Here is a 27,519-nt window from a genome sequence, read left to right on the forward strand (position 1 = left end):
AAGGGAAATGCCTTCAAATGTCACGTCCTGCATGACATTCAAAATCCTATGTATTGCTTTCCTGTAGTGCACTGAAATGTTTTTGCAGCATTCATTTTAAAACGATACATTCCCATTTTTGTATGTATTTGCACATTTTAGGATAACTTCAGGTGTATGGAATTAAAAGAGCAGTTGTTATTTTAGCTTTTTCTGGTGAAAGACATTTCTAAGGGGAGTTTCCAAAGCCCAAAGGAATTTAATGTATGTGATGCTGACAAGAGTACCAAGGTGTATGTAATTACTGAGTGATGAGTAAGATTTCTGAAACAGTTAAATACAGAGATCGTATGCTCTTTTTATTGGCATACAGTCACTACCCATAGAAGTGCATTTGTGTCAAAAAAATAATTTTCATATTTACAGGAAGTGACAGAATTCCAGTTGTTGGCAGAGTATATAAAGCTTTTCATACACAATTTTTTTTTTTATTAGACAGAGAATATAAAATCTGAACTGAAAAATCAAATTCAATGCATCCTGGAAACTGTATTCCTCAACAGCTTTTCTTAAGCTTATTTCTAGTTTCTTTCTGTCTCTCACAAGATGTCCGTCTAGGACATCTGAACTGTTATGCTACCTACTTGCCAAAATTCCTCACTCTTACCCAGAGCCAAGAGTGTAGTGAGATTGGATCAATACATCACTATTTATATTCCTACCAATGCAAGCAAAAGTTGTGTGTTGTAAATTATGCCTTATTTTGCTAATAAATATGACTGCTTCCTCTATGTGAAAGATATAATTGAGGGGGGTGTTATAATTTATAACTGATTATTTATCTGAGACAGTGTTTTGATAAACATGCATGTATTCACTAGCAATTCGCTTGCTTATTAAACACATAGTTAAAATGCATTTCTTTGCCCTGAAGCAGTTCATTTCTGCATCTTATTTATGAAAAAAATTACAGTGGAAAAAAGCTGCATAGCTAAATTTTTATTTAGTTAAATGGATTTATCTATTCATGAAGACATGCTTTCCAAGCTGCCTGTACCAGTACCATTTTTTCTTAAAAGACTGAGCCAGTCAAAGAGAACTTACTTCGATGTTAAGCCTTTTACCTTTTTCACAACTGGTGTCATACCAGACATTTTAGGCACAGATCTCTCCCTGAATTTATGTTCTTCTGTAACAGTCACTGGCCTAGAGTTGGGTATTGTTGATTTGTTTTTTAACTTCTATTATTTCACACTCTCGTTTCTAATAGCAATAGTCAATTTCCTTAAGCAGGTAATCAGTGACCTCTTTCATTTTATGGTAATATTAAAATCAAAAATTTAGTGGCATTGCTAATACATCAGTGTATCAGCTTTACATGAGTCATAATTCTTGTGAACTAAGAACCAGCTTTAATATTCACTATGCATCTAATGCATGTGCCAAAATGTAAAGTTAACCTATTGTCAGTTTCCCATGTGCACTGAGTGATGTTTATAAACATGCTCCATAAAAACATCTACAATTGTGAGATGTGTGTAATATGCCTGAACATCCAAAGATCTCTCTGAAAACTGGGTGAGGAATATAGTTCCAGAGCTCAACACTGCCACATGAGATCAGTTAATTGCACATATTCCTAATGGGGTTCAGTCTGTTTAAGTATAGTTTGTATTACAGTGACCCATATTTTACACAAACAGCATATATATATAACCAGCTAGACCAAAAAAAAAAAAGGGTTATTAAAAAATCTATTACACATAACTAAAGAAAAATAAGATGTCTTTTCTCTGTTCTTCCACACCCCCAATAAAGTAATCTTATAATGTCCATGGATTACAAGTGTTTCATCTTTTTCAAGTACTTTAAAAATCTGTTATACCAAAAAAGCTGCCGTTTTCTTTTTCTTTTAAGTACTTTCTACCATATACCACAAAATTCAGGTGCAAGAATTTTAAACAAAAAAATGAACTAAAGAGCTTTATTGACATCACAGTACATTCAATAGTAATTTTAAGAACATTACAGCTGAAAGAGAATGGCCTGTTTTATAGTCTTAATAAGCACTACCGTTCTTGAAAAAATGTAATACAAAGAAATCCTGTTATTCTGAGCAGCATTTGGAAAAAATACACCTATTTACAAATAAAAAAAAGGATTCTGGTTTCACCTACATAGCCACAATGTGCCTCTATAATGAGACAAGCCTTTTATAACTCATGGAATTTTTAAACATCATAGCACTGGTGCCATAAATTCCTCAGCGTTTACGACGAAGAGGAGTTGTTGATCTGAAAAATAAAGGAAAAGGGGGAAAAAGTTAATTGGAAAAAATAAAAGATCCCCAAACCCACACACACTTTAGGCTTAGTAATTAATAGTTTTAAAAGATTTTCCAAAGTTACTTTTGCCTAAGACAAAGTTTAATAAATACCATACTTGATTAAAAAGGTTCATATGCCGTACACATGAAGACGAATATAAAAAAACTTTTTAAAAGTCAGACAAAGTACTTAAAAAGTATACTACCTTGATCGTGACTTAGACTTGTGTTTGCGGCTTGCCTTCTTACCAGACCTTTGAGATTTCTCCATGGAGCATGACCGAATATGCTTCGATTTCTTAGACTTCTTTTCTTTACTGCTTCCTGGTGATTCAGAACTACTCCTTGCACTAGATTCAGAGCCTGATCGTTTTTTGCTATCTTTGGTAGTAACTTTTTTGCTTTCTTGTCTGGAATCCTGTCTTATTATTTTCACACATATTGAATCACTGCGAGAGAAAGTTCTTTCGCTGTCTCTTTTTCTCTTTAATCTACTGTCATCGTGATTGCCAGCCTTACTTTCTTTTTCCTCTTTTTTGGGCTTATCTTTCCTTTTTTCCTGATCTCTCTCCCTTTCTCTGTTCTTTTTTTTGTCTTTATCTACACCTCCACCCTGCTCCTTCTTCCTTTCTTGATCTTTACCCTCACTCTTATGTTTGTGCCTATTTCCAGTAGGGCTCCTACGCTGCTCCTCGGCTTTACGCTGGTCCCTGCTCCTGCTGCGGCTCGCACGGTTGGCTCGCCGGTCTCTGGAGCGGCTGCCGCTCCTGCGCCTATCCCAGCTTCTCTCTCTCGAAGGACTGCGATTTCTCCGCCTCTCCCCCCTTTCAGCACTGTGATTTCTACTAGATCTTCTCCTTTCCCTTATTTTCTCCCTGCTCCTACTCCTCTCTCTCCTGTTCCTGTGGGAGTAACTCCTGCTCCTACTGCGCCTAACTTTGTGTGACGGCGTCCTACTGCGGCTGTGTCTCTTCTTCCTCTTGGGAGAGGAAGAGCGTGAAGTGCTGCGGCTGCTACCTGAGCTAGTGCTGTACGAAGAACTGGACACTGTGCTGCTACTGCTGCTGCTCCTGCTATTGCTGCTGCTGCTACCACTGCTAGAGCTCCTTGACCCACTCCTTCCTGTCCTCTCTTTACCCTCTTTCTTGAGTTCTACATCAGGAGCGACTGCATTTGGAGATCTCTTCTTTTCATGAACCATATCTGCTTCAATTTCTTTTGCCTCCTGTGATGCTAAGTTACTATTCTGTTCTTTGTTGGTAAATTCATTCATCTCTTTTGAAACTTTTTCATTTTGTAGCTTTTCTTCTAAAAAAGAAGTACACAGGAAATAAAATGCAATTAATTTTGAGCAGTATGTCAGTAATTTCCACACTATTACATTGACAAAACCAAGTTTCCAAGCACCTCTCTAATACTTATAATTAAAATACTGCCACTATACCAACTACTTAACAAACCACTCTCTTTTCTTATAATTCTAGAAAAGTTGTCCTCTTGGTTTAGAAGTAGAGCCCAGTCATTTTAGAAGTATTGATGTTATTCCATGTTTTAATGGCTTCAGATGAAGTTCTCAAACAAACATCCTAGAACACCAGAATTCCCAAATTTATCTACACAAAAGACTTTTTCCTTTTGCAACCTTTCTGCACACCTGATTCTCCCTTTCTGCTTCCTACAAGACTCCTCATCAATACAGCAGAAAGTACTGATGCTTCTTGCCTTTCTTAGAGCCCCATTCATCTGGGTTTGAGGATTACTGTCTGGTCTGCAGAAGCTGTATTTCTCACATAGTGAGACCCTCAGAGTATTTCTCAGAGGTTTCCAAAATAAAAATTATTTTTATTCAATCTAGGATTCTTTGCATCACTGCCAACTTTATCTCCCCATTTTAAATTGAATCCAGAAAAAAATAACTGACATATATTTTTTGCCTAAAAATGGGCTTTTGATGTGGGCCATCATTTCCTGAATTAATTTAGGGAATAAAACTGCATCCAGAAACCCAGAGTGGTCCAAATGGCAGCTAATGGTCAAATTTAACCCAGAAAACAATTCCAGCTGGTCTCTAAGTTATTAGGCAATACAGGCTGAAGCCGGTGTATATTAGATAATGCTGTATTGTCCATTAGAAATCTTTTACCTTTCCAAAACACTGCTACAAATGAGACTCTGCACTAGTATTCTTCAGTATTATGGATATACAGAATCAGCTGCTTTACACCCTGGTTCTGCATTTCTGCAAACAGTCCCATGGAGATGTCTCCACACTGACATCTGGCTTCCTGCACTAGGAGACAGAGGTCACAGGCACCACTCAGACACTCTCCATATGGCTGTGCTTTTATGCATACATCTTCCAACACTCAAAGAGAGACAGGACTATTAAGAAAACCAAAAGTTTGGCTAGTCTAGCCTTTCATTAAGGGCTCCATATGTCCTATTTTCAGGCTTTTAAATAAAAAGTTAAAGGAGGAAACCATCAATTTGAAGTTCTATCATAACAGCACTTTCTCCTCCAGCCTGTGAACTTGGTTCATGACTTCTTAACACTGCATCCATCCTGAGACAGCTCTTCAGCACTGGGATCAAATGTGCTACCACTTTGGCCTACATTGCTTGTACAAAAGGACAAACCTTACCGTGTATGGAGAAGCAGAAGTAAATCACAGGGGTCTGGGTTTTTTAATTTGAATTTAAAATCCATTATTTAAAATTTTAGTTTCAGATTTTTTTTTGCTTAAAACGTGTTTCTTTGTCATCAATTTACATATACTAAGTAGTAAACTCCCTATACAGTGGCACAGTAAGAAGACATCCTATGGTTTACCTTCTAGCTGTTTTTCTAGTAGTAGTTGCTGTTCTTTCTCTTTTCTCCAAAACGCTTCCTGTTTTTGCCTTATTCTGTGCCGTAATTCCTCATCATCAGTATCAGATGATTCAGAGCCTCTGTCACTCCTCTCATCTTCACTGTCTCCTGATCCATAACCACCCAGTCCACCTGCGTGCATAAAGTCCAGTCTATCACGAGGAAAGATTAAGCTTTGTTCTTAATACTTCTGTGAGGCAAAGAGGAGAGTAACACTGCCCTTCCTTCACTTCCTTGTCTCTGAAGAAGTCACTTTATTCTGGTAAGTGCCAGTGCTGTTTGCCAGTGTGTTCAAGGCCCCCGTATCTGCTTTGATGGTCACTGTCTGCTTCTACTCCTTCTGGAACAGCTTGTTTATTTTCAGCAAGCAACCACTGTGACCATGGTACTTTTTCCATTGTATGGAAAGGCAAAAAAGCTGCCTGTGGAGACTGTAACAGTGCCTGCCTCTGTATCAGCAACGGGACAGAAAATGCCTGGGATCTTTCCCAGAAGACATCTCAGCTGCCTCCATAGTCCAAGGCTACAGAAATTCTGAATGCCATATCAATTTTTTCCATATGATTTAGAAAACATTGCACTTTGACAGGTATGGAGATGGAATAGAAACAGACTTTCTTCTCCCCCAGAGATATTTAACTACTGGACTGATAAGGATAAAGTCAGTTTAAACATGACATGGATTTCTTTCAGTCTGAGGTCCTTAGGATCTTTACTGAGTTAGTTCTGAAACATGAATACTTGTGATGACAACATTTTATCTAATTCATCAATATTCCATGTAATGAACACATAACTGATCACTGACACTGCTGTAGTACATTTTAGATGATAAAAGTCATGTTGGAAATCTCTTGCAGTTGTGTCTCAAGCTGGAATTTCAATCTCTCTTTCCTGTGTTGTTTCTGGCAGTATATGATATGGGAGCCTTTGTGTTTATGTAGCTTCTCAATAAGATAATAATTACAAAGATTATAATATTTTTATTTATAGACTTTCACATTACTCTTCTATCAACCTTCCCCTCTGGTTCATATGGATCAAAACAGAAGAAAAGTATGAAATAGTATTCCTTTCTTTGAAGGCTGCAGTGTGCTTCTGAAACTATCGTATTTTGACAAGTAAATTTATCTAAAATTTTTACATATTTTCAAAATTAGGGCAAGATTCTCATAAACTAAATCACACTGCCTAGTCCTTTACTCCAGCAACTATCCCACTTATATATCAGTGGGACCACCTGTGGAACAAACAAAGGTGCTGATAATGATAAAGTTATCAGAAAGTGACCCATACTCCCAGGCAATTAAAGTCTAGTTTCAAAATGCAATTTCTAGAAATGCAAGGCAAAAGTGAAACTCCCCCTTTAAGCCCTCTCAAAAATAAGGAACATACTTACCGAGTCCAGTGAGGGAAGCCAGTGCACTGGACTGTGCCAGCTGTTTTGCAGGAGCTTTGTATCACATCAACAACAGGAACAACATGTTAACACAAATAGCCACGATTTCATAGTCATGAGTCTATGGTATTGTTAAATCTACTACTATTGCTGTTCTTTGGAGGGAGAGAAGAAACATTAAAAACGCATCATCCATTTAAAACCACTTCTAGATTTTCTGACCATGAAGATTTAGAATTTAACTGCAAATTAACAGTGAACAGAAAAAACCCAAATATATACTCATAAATCACTTTCCAAGTTACAGCATCTGCACATAATTTTCAACTTCAGTAGTTACATACTTAGATTAACTCTGTTATGTTAAAATAATCTCTTCTGTAAGTACAATACATGTTAATAGCAAAAGCAAATTAATTACTAATTGAGGACTCAAAGTTCATCTCTTTTCACTTCTGAACAGCTTTGAGATAAAGATGATAGTAGTAAGGAACAGCTACAACTCAAGAGTCATTGACACACAGGTACCATTTTAACTGAAATGAATTGTATGAAAAAAATGGAATAACTCAAGTAACTCACAATACACTGCACAGGACAACAGTACATGATTACTGGATTTGAACTCTACCAAGTTGGATGCATTATACTGGAATTGTTCTTGAGGGAGAACTATGGAGGTTAAATGTTCTAAAGACATGCAAATACAGAATTTTTGCAGAAGAAACTAAAAAGAAAAAACCTCCCAAACCCGGCATACCTTTAGTTGCTTTACGGTGGACATCTTTGGCCACATAATAGATTTCTTCATTTGTGACATCTAAGAGAATCTCTGTCAGCAGCATTTTTGTCAGCATCATCTGAAGAAAATTGCACATACAATTAAAGGCCAAAACATCTTGAACAAATTCTGCATTCAAATTATATCCATACAGCTTCACTTCTTTTGATGACTATGAAAGTCATCTCCTGCACATTTTATTTAATAACTTCTTTCAAAAGACATGACTAAAAAACCAAGAAAAAATTGAAGCTGTTTAAATGTGACCTGATTTCACAACTCTAAAGTTTCTATTTTGACTGTGAACTGTGTCTGCATGTATTGCACACAGCTACCCAGGCACTGATCTTAATGTTTAAAATTATTATAACAATGAATATCTAAATCAGCAATGTACTTAGACTGATTCCAATTATTCTCTCAAAAAATAAAGAGCACTTTTCTGACTGGTATGCTGCCTGTAAAGACCATCAGAGGTTCCTTATGCAGCATTTTATTATTACATATTTTCTACAAAAATTGGAAAAAAATTGAGGTGGTAGCTAGTTCTCCAAGTCGTTTATGTCTGGCTACATGCTCTACAAAAATATATTCATCAAACTTAGTAGAATTCAGGGCCTTAATTAACAAGAATTCACAAGTGTGAAGGTTGTGCAGACACAGTGAAACTGTTGGTGATCTAGGATTTAGGGTTGTAGCACTTCCTTGCAAGAATACATTTCTTAAATACCCTTTCATAGGAACAGAGGCTGAAACACAGATTTGAAATGGGTGCACTTAATCACTAAAAGTCTTCAGAAATTTGTGAAGTGAAACAAAACCTAGAATTAGTAAAGATCAATGTAAAGATTTTAGTCATTACATTCTTTCACTATTGTGCTAAATATGAGTTACATAACTGATATCCTTGTTTCTATAGGAAAGACAGCATTATGAACAGATGCAAATATAACCCTGCTTTACTGCACAATGCATACTGCACCTCTGTTGACAGCATTGGGCATAGAACAAGTGATTTATTTTGATATGCCCGAAAAGTATGAGCAGTTAAACAGAAATACTTAGTGTGAACTACATTATTAATACCATTTGATACTCCTTTTCTTCTTCTGTCATTTCTGGTTCACTTTGCTCCTCTTGAGGAGCTGGGGATGGACTCCTGCTGATTTTCCCAACACTTACAGCTTCTGTGTTTTCAGCATCTTCATCTTCCTCATCGCTGTCCTACAAGTACAGTATCATACACTTCAGGAAAAATTTAAATATCAAGCTCCTTAGTTTCTATTTTTAATAGTCATTTACTTTGTACTGAAATCTGTATTACAAGTTATCATAAAACCATTTATTTTCTCCTTTCCTAAAAGACATGCAGGTACATGTACCTACACAAGCTAAGAAAATACTTAGTTGTCAGTTCCCTGCCAGACATATACTTTGGACTACAGAAAATATAACTGCTAAAATGAAGGCAATGCAAGGTTGCCTAAATTGGCTCAGTTTAGCAAATACAGGTATCTGAATATTTTCAGCTGCTGACTTGGAATTCTGATTTTCAAAGGCTCTGTACATTCCAAAAGGGAAAAAAAAAGTCCAATTTCATCCTTGTTTCTTTGCTATTACAGAACAAATTATATACTTCTACCTCTTAGCCATTAAAATCTTCAAAACATCAAGTAATTATCAACAGAGCAGCAGCGTAACCTTACTTTAAAAAACAAAACCAATGAGGTAATCAGAAACACAGAGTCTCTCCTTCTAAGAGACTAAAAAGTTGATACCTTTCAGGAAATACAAATCTGAGCAAAAAAAGGCCCTTATACTTACAAATTTACTTCTCTGAGGTAACCGTGGGCCATCCCCTTCTTCAGCCTCCTCACTTTCCTTTTTCTCTTTTTTAGACATCTGTGAACGTTGCTGCTCCATTCTCTCTTTTTCTAATTTTTTCTGTTTTTCTCTTTCCATCTTTTCCAGGCCCTCACGAATCCAGGCAGGCAGAGTTCTACGCTTCACAGCATCTACATAAAGCAAGGTTTACAGTTTTGCAAGATGAAAAAACTTCCCCCCACAAAAAGGAATAAAAATATGCCCCAAAATAAAGAAGCAAACCCCCTATCCCCATCAAAACAAGTCCCACATCTGATTGTGGGGAAAAACATTTATAATTGCTTTTTCTTTCCCTGCTCTTTTACTTGCTATTAAAAAGAAAAAGGTCTTCAAATTTTGCAATTCCTTATAAAATACAGCTTTTAATTTTTCATTGAGGAGTGGTTAACATGTACCAATCTGGGGAGGCTCCTGCTTCACAGGCATCGCAATAGGTGACCGCTGTCGATCTCTGAATGAGGGTCTTTCCCTTCGATTCTGAGTAGGTGCAGGAGGTGCTGGAGGACCTGGTGGCCCTGGTGGTCCTGGCTGCCAATAAGGTGGGTGAAATCCACCTTGAGGTGGACCAAAAGCAGCCCCATGCTGAAAGAGTAATGCAGTTTATTTTTCTTCACATGGTAACACTAAATGCAACATGTGAGCAAGTCGGTCTACAAAAATCCATGCAAGTAGGAATCCATGATTTCTATGCTACTGACATCTCTCAATCTCTTTTACTGTGGTCCCCAAGAAACAAGTTTCTTTTAAATATTTAAAGACTAAACTTAGACTTAAGCAAGGATACTTAACAAACCTGAAAGAGCTTCAACCAATCTCCTTTCACATTGTGCTAAACATTAAGCTCTATAATCACCATCTATCTCCATCAGTTCCATGCCAGCTTAGCATCAGAGCATGCAGTTAAATAAGGAGTGTACAAAACTAAGATTTAAAAGTCTAGCTATGTTAGCAGTCTTTTAACTACAGCATGAGAACAAAAAAAGACCAGCCTTTTATTACATAAGAATTTTGCACTATGTACTTTCCAGTAATCCTTCACAGGTCTTATTAATATGATTAAAATATTAAATGCATAATATGCAATTTTAGTACAGATTATGGGTTCTGGGCAATCTCTACACAACCCAAAAATCACAAGTCTTGAGGAATATGTGAGGAGCTTTTTATTTTAATATTTACTGCCCAGAAATGCTAAATGAAACTATTTAAGAAGAGAGTGTTCAGGAAAAAGGGTACACTATCAAATATTCCACTGAGTATTTAAGTGACTAGCACTAAGGCACTACAATTTCAGGCTAAGCATCCCTCTTTCATTCAATGCCAAACAAGTTTTCTGTAGTATTTAGAGAAGCTAATTTTAAGAGTTTGTCCCATGACAATAAACAAAAATTACAATAAACTCACGTATTGGAAAATTATTAGTTCCCTATTTAACAGTGCTGTTCAACAAGAGAATTGTAAGAGGAAAAATAATCTAGAAGATAAAAAATAGCCTAGAAGATAACAAAAAATTTTCTGCCCATCTTCCCATGTATTTGTTTATGAATAGGAGGTAGGTTTTTAGACAGCTAGTTTGTCATTTACATCAGGAGTTCCGAGGAAAAATATTGAAAATAGAGGGAAGATACAAAACTTCTTTGTGTTTAAAGGTCTGTCTAACGTACCCTGCTATTATTAGCAACAAAACCACCTACATGTTTATTATACTATACAACTTATATGCCAGAATGAAGAAAAAAGTGGATGTGGATTTTTTATTTTAGAAATACCATTGTTTATTCAAAGAATCACAGTAGATAGATATGGAAAAGATCAATGGATCATCCAGTCTATCTCCCTGTAAATACAGGACTGTTTCCTGTGGTACATTATCTAGCATATTTAAGCATATATTTCTAAATTTATTTTTTTTCCTTCTCCTCTTTTTTGTTTTTTTTTTAAACACAAAGCTACATAATGTTAATTTATATACTGGAACACAGTGATTCATTTTAATACTGCAGACAACAGCCATGTCTTATTAATACTGTAGAAAAATAAAACCCTTTGGCCTCTGAAGAGAACTGAGAACTTTAAAGTATCTTCTGCCAAGTGTTTGGTTAACATGTATCTTAGCAGATAACAGATCCTCTAGATGTTGGCAGAACTGAAGGAAAGTCGCCGCTAGATGATATTAGAGGAACACATCCACGGGAGGGACTCTGCACGCCTACACTACTAAAGCAACAAATGTTTCACCTGATAGTCAAACTGGTTCACTGGCCCCATTGCAAAGTTATCGGGAGGTGCCCCAAAGTTGTGATTGTTCTGGTTAAACATGTGCCTGTTGTCAGGAGTGAATTCCCCACTGTCCTGGCTGTTGCTGTCTTCCGACGGAGGAACAATTTCCATTTGACCTGGGGGGGTTGGAGCCATCCACTGCTGATCTGGAGGGGGGTGAGGGGGCTGGTGAGGCATTCCCCATTCTGTTCAGGAGTCAGAATACAATTCAATACCAAGTTAGTATCATTTATATGAGTCACCAATCACTCAGTGTTCTTGCATTTATCACAAGGTTCCTCAAAGCATCACAGATGATAAAGCAAGGAAGAATCATCCATCTGCAGACTATATTATACTGTCTCAATAATTTCTTCAACTAAACAAAGGAAATACAAATAGCTATAGCTGAACTAAAACATGCAGTTGGGGGACAGAATTGGACAGGTACAGACATCCTCTAAATTTGTTTTTATAAATTTCTAGTAATACTGAGTTCACCACAAGACTTACAAATTGCTTGAACTTAAAAAACTGCTCCTCCTTCTCTACATCAATTTTGAAAGGAAGGAGCAATTTTACTATTTTGCATAATAGATCTGAAATACCTACTATGGAAGGAAAATGGTGTTGTAAGCAGCACAACCACTGAAACCAGTGAAACCTGTGCTCCAAAGTCTTGAGTCCTGATAATGGATGATTTCTTGGATTGCCCAATATCTAGCACAGGTCCCAGAATAAGCTACAGTCATAAGCCCTCAAACATAGGTTACAATTGGCTAACAGAGTGAAAAGGAATGAATTAATAGCTTGTGTGGCCATAATTTTTGACTGACTCCTTAAAAAGACAAAAATTATGTGCACTATACAGATACTTATAGACCGTGACAGAGCTGCCTTATAACTCTCACCAGTAACAGAATTAGGATTCAGCCTCTCAGGTTAATTCCTACCTTCCTTCCAGTCCTTCAGTACATTTTTCTAATTTTTACTGTCCTTCCCATCTGCATCATAATTGCATCTATTACTGTAGCAACTAAAAAGTGCTATTATAGCTTTTCTATTTCTGTGAAAATTTCTCCTTACTGTACAAAAATACAGCTAGAATACACTCTGCCATGTAGAAAAGTTAAAAATTCTCACATGTGCCTACAGTAACTTGTAGCCTAGTGCAGGTAGGTGAAACCTGATGGCTACCTCCCTTTTATTACACACATATAAGAGCTACCAATAACATATTAAGCCTACTTATATTAAATGTTGCATTTCAATACATTTGGACACTGAAAACTGGGAGTGTTATTCTCTCAACCATTAACAAAATCAAGTATGAAGTGCAGTTTTCCCCAAAACAACTTGGCTCATGCACATAGGCTTACTCTGCTGCTCATACACTTCAAATTGCATTACAGTATAGTGGCATAACCCAGCTTTCAGAAAACCATTTCAGAAAAATTCTTAGCAGAAAATAACCCATTTCTATCCCATTCTTATTACCAGTGGTATCTTGTGAAATTTTAAAAAGAAAATTAATTTTTGGGAAAAAATAAAGCTTGGAGAAAGTAAAAAATACAGAAAATAATCAATACCAACAGAAGAGCATAATCACCTCTAACTTACAATGACTGAAAAATGCTGACAATCAGATACCTAAGTTAAAAAGGGTAAATCCTAAGTATATGAAACGCAATAAACCCATATTTTTCACACGGACTTTTGCTGATCTTCCTTTTTAAAGATTTTTTGACATCTAAAGCCAGCATCAGTTATACTGTGACCTCATTCTACACTTCAAGATCATGCCAGAAGCAGGTATTACACTCCAGAAGAGGCAACAGTAGCTCTCTGAGTAGGAGCTGTGATTAATAAATCAACTGGTAGTTTCGCATTTTGAAGCCTGAGGGACGAGGCATGTTCACACCAAAAAAATCTGACAAGAATAAAATGAAAAAACATGAAAAAAAGGAATGAACAGCAAGGGAAACAAACCTGGCTGCCACATTCTGTTGAAATTGGGATCCCCCTGAAAATTATTATGGTTGTTTGGACCAGACTCTATTCCTGAAATATCCTGTCCGTTTGGCATCATTCCTTGTTGTTCCACCACGTTCTGTTGCCCTGAGGCTTCTCGCTGAGCAATCCATGCTTGAGCTAATGCAGCCCAGTCAATCTGGCCTAAAACAAACAGAGGAAGTTAAAGAGGTTAGAACTCACACGTCTGAAGTTCAACACTGTTTCTCAATTACATGTCTTATTGCTCAAGATAAATGGGCAATATTTACCTTCAGCAAGCACTGTGAGCACCATTTAAACTTATTCACAGTGTACAGTAAAAGAAACAAAGCAAATGTCAGTGTACACACTTGCTGAAGTACAGTTTCTCTGCATATGTTCAAAATGTCACAAGGCAGATTATTTTACATTTACATTAGCACTGAATGGGTGGTAGTAATGCACTTTTTTATATGTGAGCTAATTTTGACATCAGAAATTATTATACATATCCTTATATTATAAATTCATGAAGATTTGAGAGTAAAAAAGATTTAGTTGGAAAATTAGTCTTCAATGTACCCTCTTCATACAATCCTTGTTATAACCCTTGTATTATGTTACAGTTCTCTCTCCCATTCTTTTTCTTTATTGCCATTCCTATCAGTAAATAAATTGCACTCTCAAATAAGACCACTAGTACGTCTTCTCTGCTTATTATCAAATTAGGAAAACCTTCCAGTGAATTTAACAGAAATTAAAGTGACAGTAAAAACTGTGTTCCTGATCACTTTGCCTTAGTATTAAATACACACCTGCACTTTCATCCATTTCTCTATTTCTCTTGATATTATGAATTGTTGCCATCACATTCTCAATTTAAGGTATATTATGTTCTACTCTTTAAAGCACTTGGTGGTTTTGGTGGGGGAAAAAAAATTCAAACAAGAGATCATGATTATCACTGCTGTAACCTAAATCAAGAACTGCATTGGTCTTCCAGTGAGACTTCTTTCTGTATATACAATCTGCATTAATACTTCTGCCACACAGGTACTGAATAAAAAAGCATATTCTCTCAAACAAAGGATTTAGCTTGGCTAAAGAACTGACAGGGATACATGCCTAGTAACAGAGGTCTAAATGTCGATCTGTATGATAAAATGGTGGTAAATTCTGTAGGATAACTCAGGTTTCGTGCTTGTATTTGCGTATTATATATTAACTGTGTGAAAACATTTGTATGAACCTTTGTACGTTTTCTATGTTTTCTAGTTCAGAAAAGCATCATAAATGTATTCTCTTGAGAGCAGCTACAAAGGCAACTATGAGTCATACTCTGTCATGAAGATTCAAAAATTTAAATGACAACACATTAAAAGAATGAATCCACAAAGCTTTCTATATACTTACTTGGATCTTGCTGGTGCTGAAATGACTGCATCCACTGCTGTTGGTTCAAAGGCCATTGCTGCCAAGGTTGTCCACCTTGATCCCACATCTTTTAAGTCTTTATATAGTCTATATTTCAACTAAAAATAATAGTTGTATGTTTAAATAGATGCCCATGAAATATCACATAACTGAAACTTACATAACTGCAGATATAGTTAAGCCTTGCAAAGCAAGCTGAAGCAATGCTGGCTTAATATTTTAAGCTGGAGGAAATGGTTCATCCTTTTGGAGTAATATCTGAAATATTACTGTAAGATTTCAAGAGTCTAGTATGATTTCTCTGTATTTTCACAAAGAAATTAACTACCAAATGATGTTCAAGGAGAGATATGACAAGTTTGTACGACAAGATCTCAACTGGCAATAAATACAATTTAAAGCAAGTCAAAATATAAAAGGCATGATTGGTATCTTTGCCTGCTTCTTAGGGAAAAGATGTGTATTTCTTCAAACAAGTGTCATGCAAGGCTGTTAAGCAAGACAAAAGTCACCAAATGGTAAAACACATTGTTAATGATTGCACAGGAGAACTGCACAGGTACAAGACAGTGCCCGCATGCACGTTATGCATTGTACAGACTCTTTTTAGCTTCTAAATATAACCTTCAAATCTGAGAAAGATAAATAAATATGACCACACAATTACCACATTGCCCCTTAAAATCATGAGAAACAATTTTTGCTGTGCTGTATGTGTCCTCACTGAGCAGGCAGCAGAGCCCCACAGCCTGCCTGCAGTGCAGCTCCAGGGCCAGCTCTGGGTGAACGTGTGAGGCACAGCAGTGCAGGCAGGCGCGCCCCAATGGCACACAGCTCCTCCCAGCATTGGTACCTCCAGCACACACCTAACCTGCCACACATGGAAGACCTGAGAGCAGCCACCTGCACTGCTCCAAACAGCTCCTCTAAAGGCAAAGACTAGGCACAGTTCTGGGAACACTTCTCTCCAGAAGCTGTTCCCAAAAACCAGTACAGTAGGAATGCACTGAGTGTGACCCCCTCTGCCCTTCCCAATCTGTCAAGAACTTCTCAACAGGCTTTTCACTCAATGAATATATCCTCATGGAATTTAACATACAACCCCTGAGTTCACACTGTTCAAACATCAAGCATGTAGGTAGTTTCAAACACTCCAAACTTAAAAGAAAGAGAAAAATTCATTCCCTGAGGTCACAAGAGCAGCGTACAGGACCCAGCCGTGGCTCACAGCCAAGTGCAATACAGAAGAGATGAATAGAGCCTCTCTGCTTCAGAGCAAACCAGCTCAAAGCAGGCAGTGCCACTTGGGTGGCCAGCCAGGAGCAGCCCCAGTGGCCCTGAGGGAGCAGGACACACACACCCCACAGACAGAGCCTGCTCTCTGGAGTGGAACCTGCTCACAAAGGCATCCTGAGCTCGCCAGCTCACACAGGGACTGCGTGACTGCATGGGCAGAGCATCACTCCACAAAAGTGCACCACAAAGAGCTGCACTCAACATCAGAGGCACTGGGCCAAGCAGAGATGAACACAAACTTGTATTTTGCATACTTCTGTCAAGTGAAATCCTTTATCTGAAAAGCTGTAGATCGCCTTTGTTTTGAAACCACTTACTGTCAACACTGTACAAAAATTACACCTGTGGCTCTGAAACCTTCAGCTGCATTTTGGGGGCGGGGGCTTCAAACAAGACCATATCAACTTTGGCAACGGGAGAGCATTGGGCAAAACCTATCTAATACTTTATTATTTTCACTACCTTTTCTTGCCAAACTAAGTATGGAGGATTTTTCCCATTTCATGAATACTTTTATGCTATCCAAACCTTTAATAAGTGAAGACACCGACCTTTCTCTTGTCTCTTTCTTTTCACAATTTTATCTGTACCTAGGAAATTAACTTTTTTATACCAGCTGAGTGTATGGGTGGCTACTAATGCACTTATTGCAACATTTTAGCTGATGCCTTAAATTAGCTCTCCAGGTATTCCTAGACACATATTTCATACACTAGATATGAGGAAATAACTGCAAATACTATTTTCACACTGAAGGAAACTGTAAGTAAATGTTTTTTCCTTCCCTCAGTTCATCTTTTCATCGAGAATAAAGATTCTTTCAAATGTCAAAATAAATTTGTTTACATATTAAAAGTTTTAAGAATTGGGGTTTCAGACTACCACTGCAGTGCACAGCCTCATGGTACTGCTCCCTTTGTTTGCAGCCGTTAAATCCCACTAGCAATAATCAACATGGATTTCACTAACTCCGGTAGCATTTTTTTACCTCAATACATAGTATGTTGCAACAAGTGTGTGGAATTACACTAAAACTCAGCAAAAGGTTGGTTTTTTTCACTAATAAGACTGCTTTGCATATAATTGAATGCAAAAACAATTACACATTTAAATACCAATTTCTCTCATCAAAATGTAACAATATTAAGACCACTTCTACAAATGCAACTAAATTGGAACCTCCTACACACAGTTTTTACGTGGTAGGATTAGATGAGATTTATTTTTACTGGACTTGTTCTATCTCTGTCCTAAAATTTTCAGCATTACAGATTTTTTTAAACATGTTCCAGCTAACACAATTATATATTTATTTCTCAATTGAAATGGACACTTAGTATTCTGCCTTTTTTTTTCTTTACTCTCAGGCCTTGATCCTCACTATGGACAAACTGAAGCACTTCTTTAGATCATTAATAAGGTCTAAGACAACAAATGCCTCCACATCTCAGTAAAACCTGCCCTTAAGACAATAACTGCCTTATTATTTTACAGGGTATTCAAATAAATCTTGTAGGAAAGATACATTACCTTGCATCCTGAAATGGTGACCAAGGGATAGAGCAGTCAGGCAGTGACCTGAGAGAGCAGCAGCATTCATTCCCTCCTGGCTGCCCCATCATGCTCCAGGACAGCGAGGCCAAGGCCACACTCCTGCAGGAAGGGGTGCTGCAGGACCCCCCTGTCCCACTGCAGACCAGCCCTGGCCAGGCCCCCTCACACTCCCTGGGTGCTCCCAGGCACGCCCCAGGTGCTGCACGGAGCTGGGACCCCACAGGCAGTGCCAGCTGTCCAGCCCACTTTGGAAGGTCACAGGCTCTCCCTCAGCGCCAGCTGGCTGCAGGGCAGAATAAAAAGCACTGTTGGGTTTTAGCTGTTAGCACTGATCTGCTGATCCACTGCTCTGCAACATAATATGGCCCACTCTTCTACTTGCCCTACAGAGATTATTTCATCTTATTACTTCTATTCTGGGGAGAGAAATCAGGTGGGGAAGTGCAAAGCAATAGGTCAAGGCATGGAGCTGGGTTCTATTTTGATGCACAACATTATGACAAGACAGCAACAACAGTGCCAAACCCTGAAGAACTTCAACATTTGATTAATTCAATTTATGCCACTCAGAACAAACTAATTTAAAATCACTGCTATTTGAAGCAGCTAATTTTAGTTTGTGAACTGTATTTGAAAGCTTGGTTTCAACCAGAAAGTCCTGGTTTGTAACATCTTAATTCTGTATTGCATTTGTACTTCTACGATTTTCCTGAAGAAATGTCGATTTTCATAGGTTGGTAATTATAAAATATGCTGGCTTCCAAGCACACAGCTTTATTACCAAATTCAGTGTAAAAACACTCATTACTAATCAGAACTATGTACTACAGAAACACTTAAGCAATGACATCACTTTTTTTATGCAACCATACATGTAGAAGCCCTTTTCCAAATATGATGTGAAAACTGTCCAAAATGATTTTTTATTTATTTCAATACATTTTCCTTATTAAGCAATGTTTGCTTTACAGAAACACAAATTGGATACGGAATGAATAAAATTTGCACCTTAAAATGTTTATAAAAGTAATATTATCATACACAGGCTAAAAGAGAAGGCCATATTCAAAATTTTTAATATTGAAGACTAAATGTGTGGCTCAGAGCCATTGAACAGAAGAGGTTACTTGTATAACCTCTCTTTTTATGGTCACCTGCAACAGCAGGACATTGTCATTTTCTGGGAAACAGACTCCCCTGCTTTTTAGTTCTCCATTTATTTTCCTGCATTTTCTCCTAGTTTTCACTAACTGGTACAAGGTAAACATGAAAAAGACATTTGATATAATTTTTTTATCTACTACAGGGAGTCTACAAGCACTTAAAAATGGTTCATTGTCTTCAAAAATTATTTTGCTAAGCACTTCAGTGTCTAATAATTCCATCTGCTTTTAAATTTCAGAGGCTAACCCCAACCTGTTTTTAGCTCCTCATTTGCAGCTGTCATGTTCTAAGAGGTAACTAAACAAGCACTTGTGCTATTTGATGCTACTCTTTTTTACATAAAGGCATTGAAACTTTGTATTCTGCTTGTGAAACTTTACCGAGTATGAAAGGACTCTTCAACAGAATCTCAAGATTGTCCTGTCAGACATCACTGACAGTTTCCTTCCCAATGATATTTTAAAGGTGTCAAAAATCAAACCAGATCAAGTCAAGTCATACAGTAATGAACAAACGAGATGTGAGTTACCAAAACAACACTTTTGAACCTGAGTCCATAAACAGAAAAGGGCACAAACTACTTCACAAAGAACTCACAAAACACAGTGGAGAAAATGTAGCAGTAATTTTAAAAGTACTGCAAGGAATTCAACTTCTATACCAAGGCAGGGGAGGAGGAAAGAAACCCAAAATCAACAAACAATGCCTCTCACCCACTAAACCAGGAACTTACAGGCTTGAAACAACTGGAACCTCTTGTACTAATTAATGTATATGGCAAAAAACAACCTGGGACACAAGTAGTAATTAATAATGGAGACTCAAAATCCTGTCCTACTAACTAAAATCTGCACTGACAAAATTAACTTTGGATGCTGCCACACAAATAATAAACAAGTTTTTATTTCTTACAAGTTCCCAAATCAGCATCACCTGAAAGAAAGGCTTCACCTAATACAATGGACAGCTGAATTTCCCACCAGTGACCTAAGGCCAAACATACAGCAGAGCATCCAAATGACAGTGAAACAAACTTTATTTCCTACTGAAGTTGGAGGGGAGGGAGATGAATACTGGCTAAAATTAACTCAGTTCAAAGGTTAGCAAGACAGTAACAGAGGGGTGCTTCAACTGAGCAGTCTCATTAAGACATACTGGTTCTGACATCACTAGTGCAGGTGCCCATTTTGTAGGCACTTACTTACAAAGGAAAATGCAGATACTATGCCTCCTTCACAATGATGGGTTAAGGTTCTCTTAGCTGTTCTACCCTCCAATTCAATTGGACACAGCCTTTTTTTCTCTCCTTCTCTCTCTCTAGCATACACACACAAATAAACAAAAGAACATCTATTGGTGCTTCAAGAGCTGTTCCCTGATGTCAGATCACAGAACAGGAACCTGAATCTATTAAAAATCTGTTTACCAAGGAAGAAACAGAAGCCAATTCAGGATTCCTTTTGTTTTATACAGAAGCACAATCACATGAGCAAAGCACCCCATCAGCTCACATTTAATCTCAGTTACACGTATTTAACAGATTATGGAAAGTTCACAAGATACCTGAAAATGCTGCAGGAGTTCTTAAGAGCAAACATGTTCTGAAATACATTCTTTCACATGTTGGAGTTTTTTCTTTTTAAATTTCTATTCAAAGGTTGGACTAGAATCTGCTGAAGTCTTATTAAAGCAAATTACTGGTATGAAAATGTGCAACCCTTGACAGGACTGCTGGTGAGGGCTCCACTGCTGATGACGAAAGCTGAGACAGCAATACAGACAGGACTTACCTCGACCACCATCAACCTCTGAGAGCCAACAGCACTCAGAAACATTCAAATGTGGGGTCAAACTCTCTACCACTGTATTTAAACTAACTTCTCTTTGTGTAAAGACAAAGAGCATATTTTTAAAGGCACCTTTCCACTCCCATGCTTGATTGTAACATGCATCTCAAGAACAAATTACACCTCAATGTTAACCTGTTCTTTCAGGGAAAAAAGGCATCTCCTTCACCCTATTTGTCAGCATAATAAGGTATTTTCCAACATAGCTGTATGATGTGTCCAGACACACCACACACTGAAAGCACACATTTAGAAGGTACTTACCAGTAAACAGTCTTGAGTGTTAATTCACAAGCTCACCTTTAACTCTGGGAGACTCCCCAAGCACTTCCCACAAAACACAGCTATCCTGAAGCAAATTACACATTTCCACACCAACAGGAAGCAGAGCACGGTTTCCTGAGAACTTGCCAATGGCACAGTGCTGAGTGAAGGCCCTTGATGTCAAAGGTGGGGCCATCTTTTAGACAAGGCCACCAACAGAACTTGAGCAGTAACAGGCTCACTCATGTTCCTTGGACAACCCTACCTAGGCAGTTTCATGATGTAAACTCCTAAAATCCACTCCCAGTTCAACAGCACTTGTGCAGAGCTAACTGTGCTCTGACCTCTCACCACTGGAGGAGTCTTATGGAGCAAGGCGCAGTCTTGGAAATGTCAAAAGACAAAGCCTGCTTGTCACCCTGGAGATACAATCTTCCTTAAATGCCTTATGACATTGGCTGCACCAGAACTGAAAAATATCAAGAAACTTCCCCTGAAAGATAAGCAGGATCTGTCCCCATACAAAATTTAATACAGCTAATGCATAAACTGAATTGCTCCAATTCATGCAGCCAGTCCAAGATGAGAAGCACAGAGAGCTAGGAAGTTAGCTCAGCTCCAGAAAGGCATCAGGAAGATAACTAACCACACCAAGCTGTCCTGATGAGTGCATCTTGTACACACTTTCTTGCTCCTTCTAAGTAACTCCCATCACTCTGCCAATCTGCTTCTTCCTAATACCAATGTTACACACCATCCTAACCACGCAGAATACCTTAGAGCTCAACAGCTTCTGCAGCAGATACTGAATGGCTTGCCAGGAAATCCATGAAAGTGAAATGTCTTACAAATGAGGGAAGAAGTCATCTTTGGAATAAAATCAAGGATTTGTTAGAGGCTAGACTATCTCAACTCCAAGAAATCAGGAGACAACCTAGGAGTCAAGCTGTCACTAGAAGGAGAGTGGCACACACCTTCTGCTGTGTCCTGAGCTGAAGAGATCAAGGTAAGAAATCCCTACACTACATGAGACATCAGTATCATTGGACCTGATCTTCAGGGCACACCCTGGTGGTTTATTCAACCCTGTAGACAGGCAGACTAAGGATTCTGGAACCTACAGAACCCACAGCAGAAATCAAGACCCTTCTGATGCTGAGGGGAGGCTGTTGCATCAGTTTTCTGATCATGCTACTCATCTTTCCTGAAGAGCAGGTCAATATAAGACACAAGATGGCCTGACAAGTTTTACTCGCAAATTAAACTCTTAACACACAGCTGCAGGAGTTTTTCTGGTGACTAAAGATTTGTCTTGCAGGCATTTCAAACAGGCATGGCATTTAGCAAAGAAATATCCATCATCTAATTGAACAGGGAAGCTGAAAGAGCAGGCCATCATGCATACTTGGAGAATCCCTACACAGCTGCTCTTTGTACCTCAGGGTTCAGAGATGTTCCACATCCTCTGAGGTAACCTGACAGTGCAGCCATGACTTTTTCACTATATTTAGGTCTACACAGTTGAAAGGAAAAACCCCAAGAGGTAGGAGTCCTGGTTTGTAACAAACTGCAATTACTGGTTTTGAAACAGATAAAGGCACATTAGTCTCTGATGTTCCCTGTAGAACCTGGGCTACAGAAGTCATCCACAACACATCTTGAGAAGAATCTCAAAAGCATCACATACTCTGTGGGCAGAGTTTCTTTATCTCATATAGATTTAGGCTCTGAAGGTGAACCTAAAGGAAACTGGAGATGTTTCAGGAGCAGAGCTCCTTGAAATCGATAGTCTGATTTCTTGATCTTTCATGTGGGTGCCTTATTCTAATGTAAGGCTTTTACCTTTCATTCAAGGTAGCTGACACTGACTCTGTGAAGTTTTAGCAATGACTGAAAGCTCATGATCAGTTTCCATGATGAATTCTGTGGAACTGTTCAGTTGCAAGCAGGATAAACCTAATCCTACATTCACCACACCAGGCTCAGGGCAGTTAGTAGAAAGACAGGAACAAGGCCAATTCCTCCAAGAGTTCAAACTGAGCAAGTGTTGCTGCAGAGCTGTTTCTGCCCTCACTTTCCTCCCACTGTGCTACTGCTTCAACAGGGCCATGGTAGCAAAGACATCACCAATGCAGTTGAACTAGGGGATAAATCCTCTGGGGACACAACACCAACAGCTTACATGGCTCTCTCAAGGAATTAGAAAGAGCAGCTCATCCATGGTATTATCAATATCCAACCACACTGGAATCCAAAGTCAATAATGGACACACATGGTACAAACTCCAGAGACATCTGTTTCAAAGTGCTCCCAACTGGAAGGAAATGTAAACTGAGCACTTCTTCCATGACTGTGTCACTGGAATAAAAGATACTTTTCTGTGAGAATTTGTACAAAAGAGGTGCAACTGAAAAGAATTGCAAATGAAAAATAGCTTTGCATACCCAAAGGAGTCCCCCTACCAAGAAAAATTTAATGCAGAAAGAGTGTCAAAAGAATTATCATTATGTGGAGGTCTTAGCATAGGAGACCCAGGTAAGACAGCACACTTCTGCAGGTAAAAGGATGTGGGAGTCTGGAAAAGTGCTGTATCCTGTGCACCCACATAGGAATGAACCCTGAAATTCATTACAGAGGGCCTCAGACACATTCACTCAGAGTCAGAACAAATGCATTCCATCACTCAGACAAACACATACCAGCTTTCATTTTACTTGGGAGAATTAATATTTACTACTATATTAATATTTACTACTGCATTATACTCAGCTGTTGATTAGAAAATCAAGTATTTATGGTGTGTTTTAAGTCTGCAATAAATCAGAAAAGTTACAGTAACTGTCTTGCCTACTACTCTGTTTCACTCACTACACTTTCACTTGGCCAAAGACTTCCATCCATCAGGTAGGGCAGCACCCTAAGCTGCTCCCAGCATTTCATGCCCAGACACCATGCATCTTTCCTCCTCTTGAGAACCAGAAGCTATCTATACCTTTGTGCCTGCTGGGATCTGTTAGCATGATAAGTCAAAAAAAATGTAAAATCTTCCAGCTCACTTACAGTTGTGTATCACTAAAATTTGCTCCACTGCATTTTTTAACATAGAACTGTTCTTTCTCAGACTGAAGAACAGAGGCTTTTCAAATGTGTAACCGAGATCCAAAACACAGAACCAGAAAAAGAACTGATGAAAACACCTTGCTCAGGATCCATGAAGTTTTCCCAGAACTTGGTGGTTCACACATCAGTATGTCTGACTAATATTTACAATGCTAACAAGATGAAGCAGCCTGAACAAAGGTCAAATTAAAAAAAAAAAAGAAACTAAAAGAAAAAAAAAGTACTGTGAAATCTTCTTCAGGGAGTTGCTCCAGCAGTACAGCTTCCAAGGTCTGTCAATCCAAACTTACATCCACATATGCACTGAGCTGAACACAACTCTTTTTTAAAAGAGCAAAAGGACCAGATATTGGCATCCAGGTATCATTTACTTTTTTCTATTTCTAAGGCATAAAGACAAATACATTATTTGATTATCATACAGTACCAAAACAAAATCACTGCTAGAACATTTACTACCACAGAAACATTATCATAACTTCAGCAGTTTAAGACAAAATTGTGCTGGGTTTCGGGGGAAAAAATGTCCAATCTGATTATTTTTTTCATGTATCATTCCACTGAAAATCCTGATGCAGGATTTTCAATTAGCCCTGTAACACAGCATTATTTTTTTTCTGAAGTGAATGGTCCGTCTACAACTTGCTCTGCAATGAACATGCTGTACACAAAAATTAACAATGCAAATAACTAAATAAACAACTACTCCTCACTAGTCATGAGCAGATATTAACCTCAATGATACAGTTATCACTTAATAAGGGATCAGCTAGTGATGAAAGCAAGAAGACTTTAATAAAACCTACCCAAAATATTATTTGTCACCAAAAACAGAATCACCACATACCTCAGTCACAAAAAGAAACGAGACTGGACACTCCTGTTCCCATTGAATCTTTACATAATCCTGCACTTAACTAAAAATCAAACATGGTTATAACTCCACTCTACCACTACACCTTATAAGGTGAGCTAACCACTAAAAAATTGTGGAACTGTGCTAAATTTGTGGACTCTTAAGCCCTACAAGACCCTTGAGCCCAAAGTGTAGAAAGCATTCTTATCAGAGCAGGAGTTTGTATGTGATATGGGACAAAGGAAGCCTTGTCATGGCTAACAGCAGAGATGACACAAGGTTTGCTGCTGCACCAAACAAATTAAAACCAGGAGCTTGTCTGTCAGCAGTCCCAGCAGCTTGTGCCTGGACAAAGCAGAGACTTTCAGTTCCCCTCTGTTCTACAGTCAGGGGAGCTGCAGCTGCATCTGTCACCCCCATCAGAGCCATCTTTTGTGCAGCTGCACTCCAGAAAGAGGTTTCTTACTCCTGCCAACAGTACAGGTGTTGGCTGAATTGCACTGGTATGTGAAACCCTGCCTTTGGAAAATGATGTTGGAATACTGTCTGCTGGCAGACAAGCTTTATGCTTGAAGACCACCATTCCCCCTCTCTGAAAGGTGGCTGACTGTGCCTCAAAACAAAGGGCAACCCTTTAGGGCAACCCTTGTTTCCTGTACCCCACACCTTCCAACAGATTGTTTGCTTGAAAACATTTACATGTGTCAACTACAAGAGAAGAAATAAACAACAACCAAGGTGGCTGAACAATCTCCATTATCATTTGTTACAGAAACTTAGGAAATTTCTGCTGGGGTAGCATATCACAGAATTATCCAATGGTTTGGGTTGGAAGGGACCTTTCAAGACCATCTAGTTCAACATCCTGCATGAAATTATGTTGCTGAAGGTTCTGTCCAACCTAATCTTGGACACTTCCAATCATACAGCTTCCCTAGGAAATGTATTCCACAGCTTCTCCATCCTTATCATTAAAAAATTCTTCCTGATGTTCAGTCTAAATCTATATTTCAGTTTAATACTGTTGTCCCTCACCCAGAGCCCTGGTAACAAACCTTTTACCATCTTTTTCATGCACAAAAGTACCTTTGATTCCTTTTAGGTACTGAAAGCCCACAACAAGGGTCTCCCTGGAGCCTTCTCTTTTCCAGGCTGAACAATCCCAGCTCTCTTTGCCTGTCTTCACAGAAGAGTGGTTCCTGCCCTCGAACCACTTTTGTGCCTCCATCCTTAACCATAAAGCCTAGTACATCCCATTAAAATTCACTTCAACAACTTTGTGGGATTACCTAATGAAGTACAGAGAAACTGCAGCGATAAGTGCTGAAAGCAAAAAGACTCAAACCCATGATCTGCTTGAGAATCCATTTAAAAACACCCTGCGTTTGCCAAGCTACTGGCGCAGGTATCTCGCAAATGCCGCTGTGTGAATTTCAGTTCTCTGGAGCCCTCCAGTGGAACGAACTCATAGGAGCGGCCCCGAAAGCCATGAAACAGCACAAACACCCCAGGAATACATTTCATGTGCGGGAGCCAGGCTGCTGACACAACCAAGCACGGAATCCCAGCGCACACGTCGCTTCCCTAACTGGGTTACGGGCCAGCCCGGGCACACACCGCGCCCCGCGGAGCCACGGGCGCTGCCTCCCCGGCAGTCCCGGCTGCAGCATCCCGGCCCCGCCGGCCCGCGCCCGGCACCGGCCTCTCCCGGGGCAGCGGCAGCGGCGCGGGGCGGCCCCGGGGCATGCGCACTGCCGGCACCGGGCCCGTCCCCACCGGGGATCCCGCGGGGGGGGCGGGCGGGACGGGGGGGGGGGTCCCGGGGGTCCCCAACGCCCCCCCCCAACGCCCTCACCACGCATGCGCGGCGCGCCGCCCCCCCCCCTCCCCCCCCCGGACGGGCAGCGGGGGAGGGCGAGCGGCTCTCGGCTCGTCCCTTCTCGTCTTGGCCGCTGGTTTCCGCTGTGGGCGCCGCCGGTTCCTCACGCCCGGCGAGCAGCTGCTGCTGCCGCCGCCACCGCGGCGCGCAGCGCCCTCCCGGTTCGACTCGGAGCGAAGGGGAAGAGCGGGTCAGCGACACCCGCCGGCCCCCCGGGAGCGCTGGCGAGCGCAGCCCGCCCCGCTACTTACGCGCTCCCCCGCCTCCCGCCGCCGGTGCCGCCGCTCCGCGGCCGCGCTGCCCCCGCTATCACTCCTCGTCTTCACGGACAAGACAATATGGCGCCCGCTAGCGCTCACCCGGAAGTGAAAGGCGTCACGGTGCAGACCCTCGCCTGGCACACTAGGGCGCTGCCTCCGCCATCTTTGCTGAGGGCGGCGCTTCCCGCTCCCCTGGGCGCGGCCGCAGCGCCAGCGCCCCCCCCTCCCCCCCCCCCCCCCCCGCCGCCATCTTTGCTGCGGGCAGCCCCGGCGGCGGGACGGGGAGGCGGGGACGGCTCCGGGCCGGGAACGAGCGGGATGAACCGAGCGGGATTCACATTCCCGCCTGCGACTG

General features: G+C 39.8%; 1 protein-coding gene across 1 annotated transcript; it reads right to left on the bottom strand.

The window, feature by feature from the left end:
* Positions 1–317: 317 nt before the first annotated feature.
* Positions 318–27,247, bottom strand: PNISR (PNN interacting serine and arginine rich protein). The gene is made up of 12 exons (XM_054279728.1): positions 27,156–27,247; positions 14,903–15,021; positions 13,487–13,672; positions 11,477–11,703; positions 9,634–9,820; positions 9,179–9,369; positions 8,441–8,578; positions 7,334–7,433; positions 6,574–6,627; positions 5,136–5,306; positions 2,512–3,613; positions 318–2,273 (listed from the first exon to the last, which is right to left on the bottom strand). Exons 2-12 carry the CDS (start codon positions 14,988–14,990, stop codon positions 2,243–2,245), a joined length of 2,475 nt encoding a protein of 824 aa, XP_054135703.1. The 5' UTR covers positions 14,991–15,021; positions 27,156–27,247; the 3' UTR covers positions 318–2,242.
* Positions 27,248–27,519: the final 272 nt, after the last annotated feature.

The sequence above is a fragment of the Melozone crissalis genome, unplaced genomic scaffold, assembly GCF_028551555.1.
Source record: "Melozone crissalis strain CALT ecotype California unplaced genomic scaffold, PUWL_Pcris_2 ptg000027l_1, whole genome shotgun sequence".
NCBI classification, from domain to species: Eukaryota; Metazoa; Chordata; class Aves; order Passeriformes; family Passerellidae; genus Melozone; species Melozone crissalis.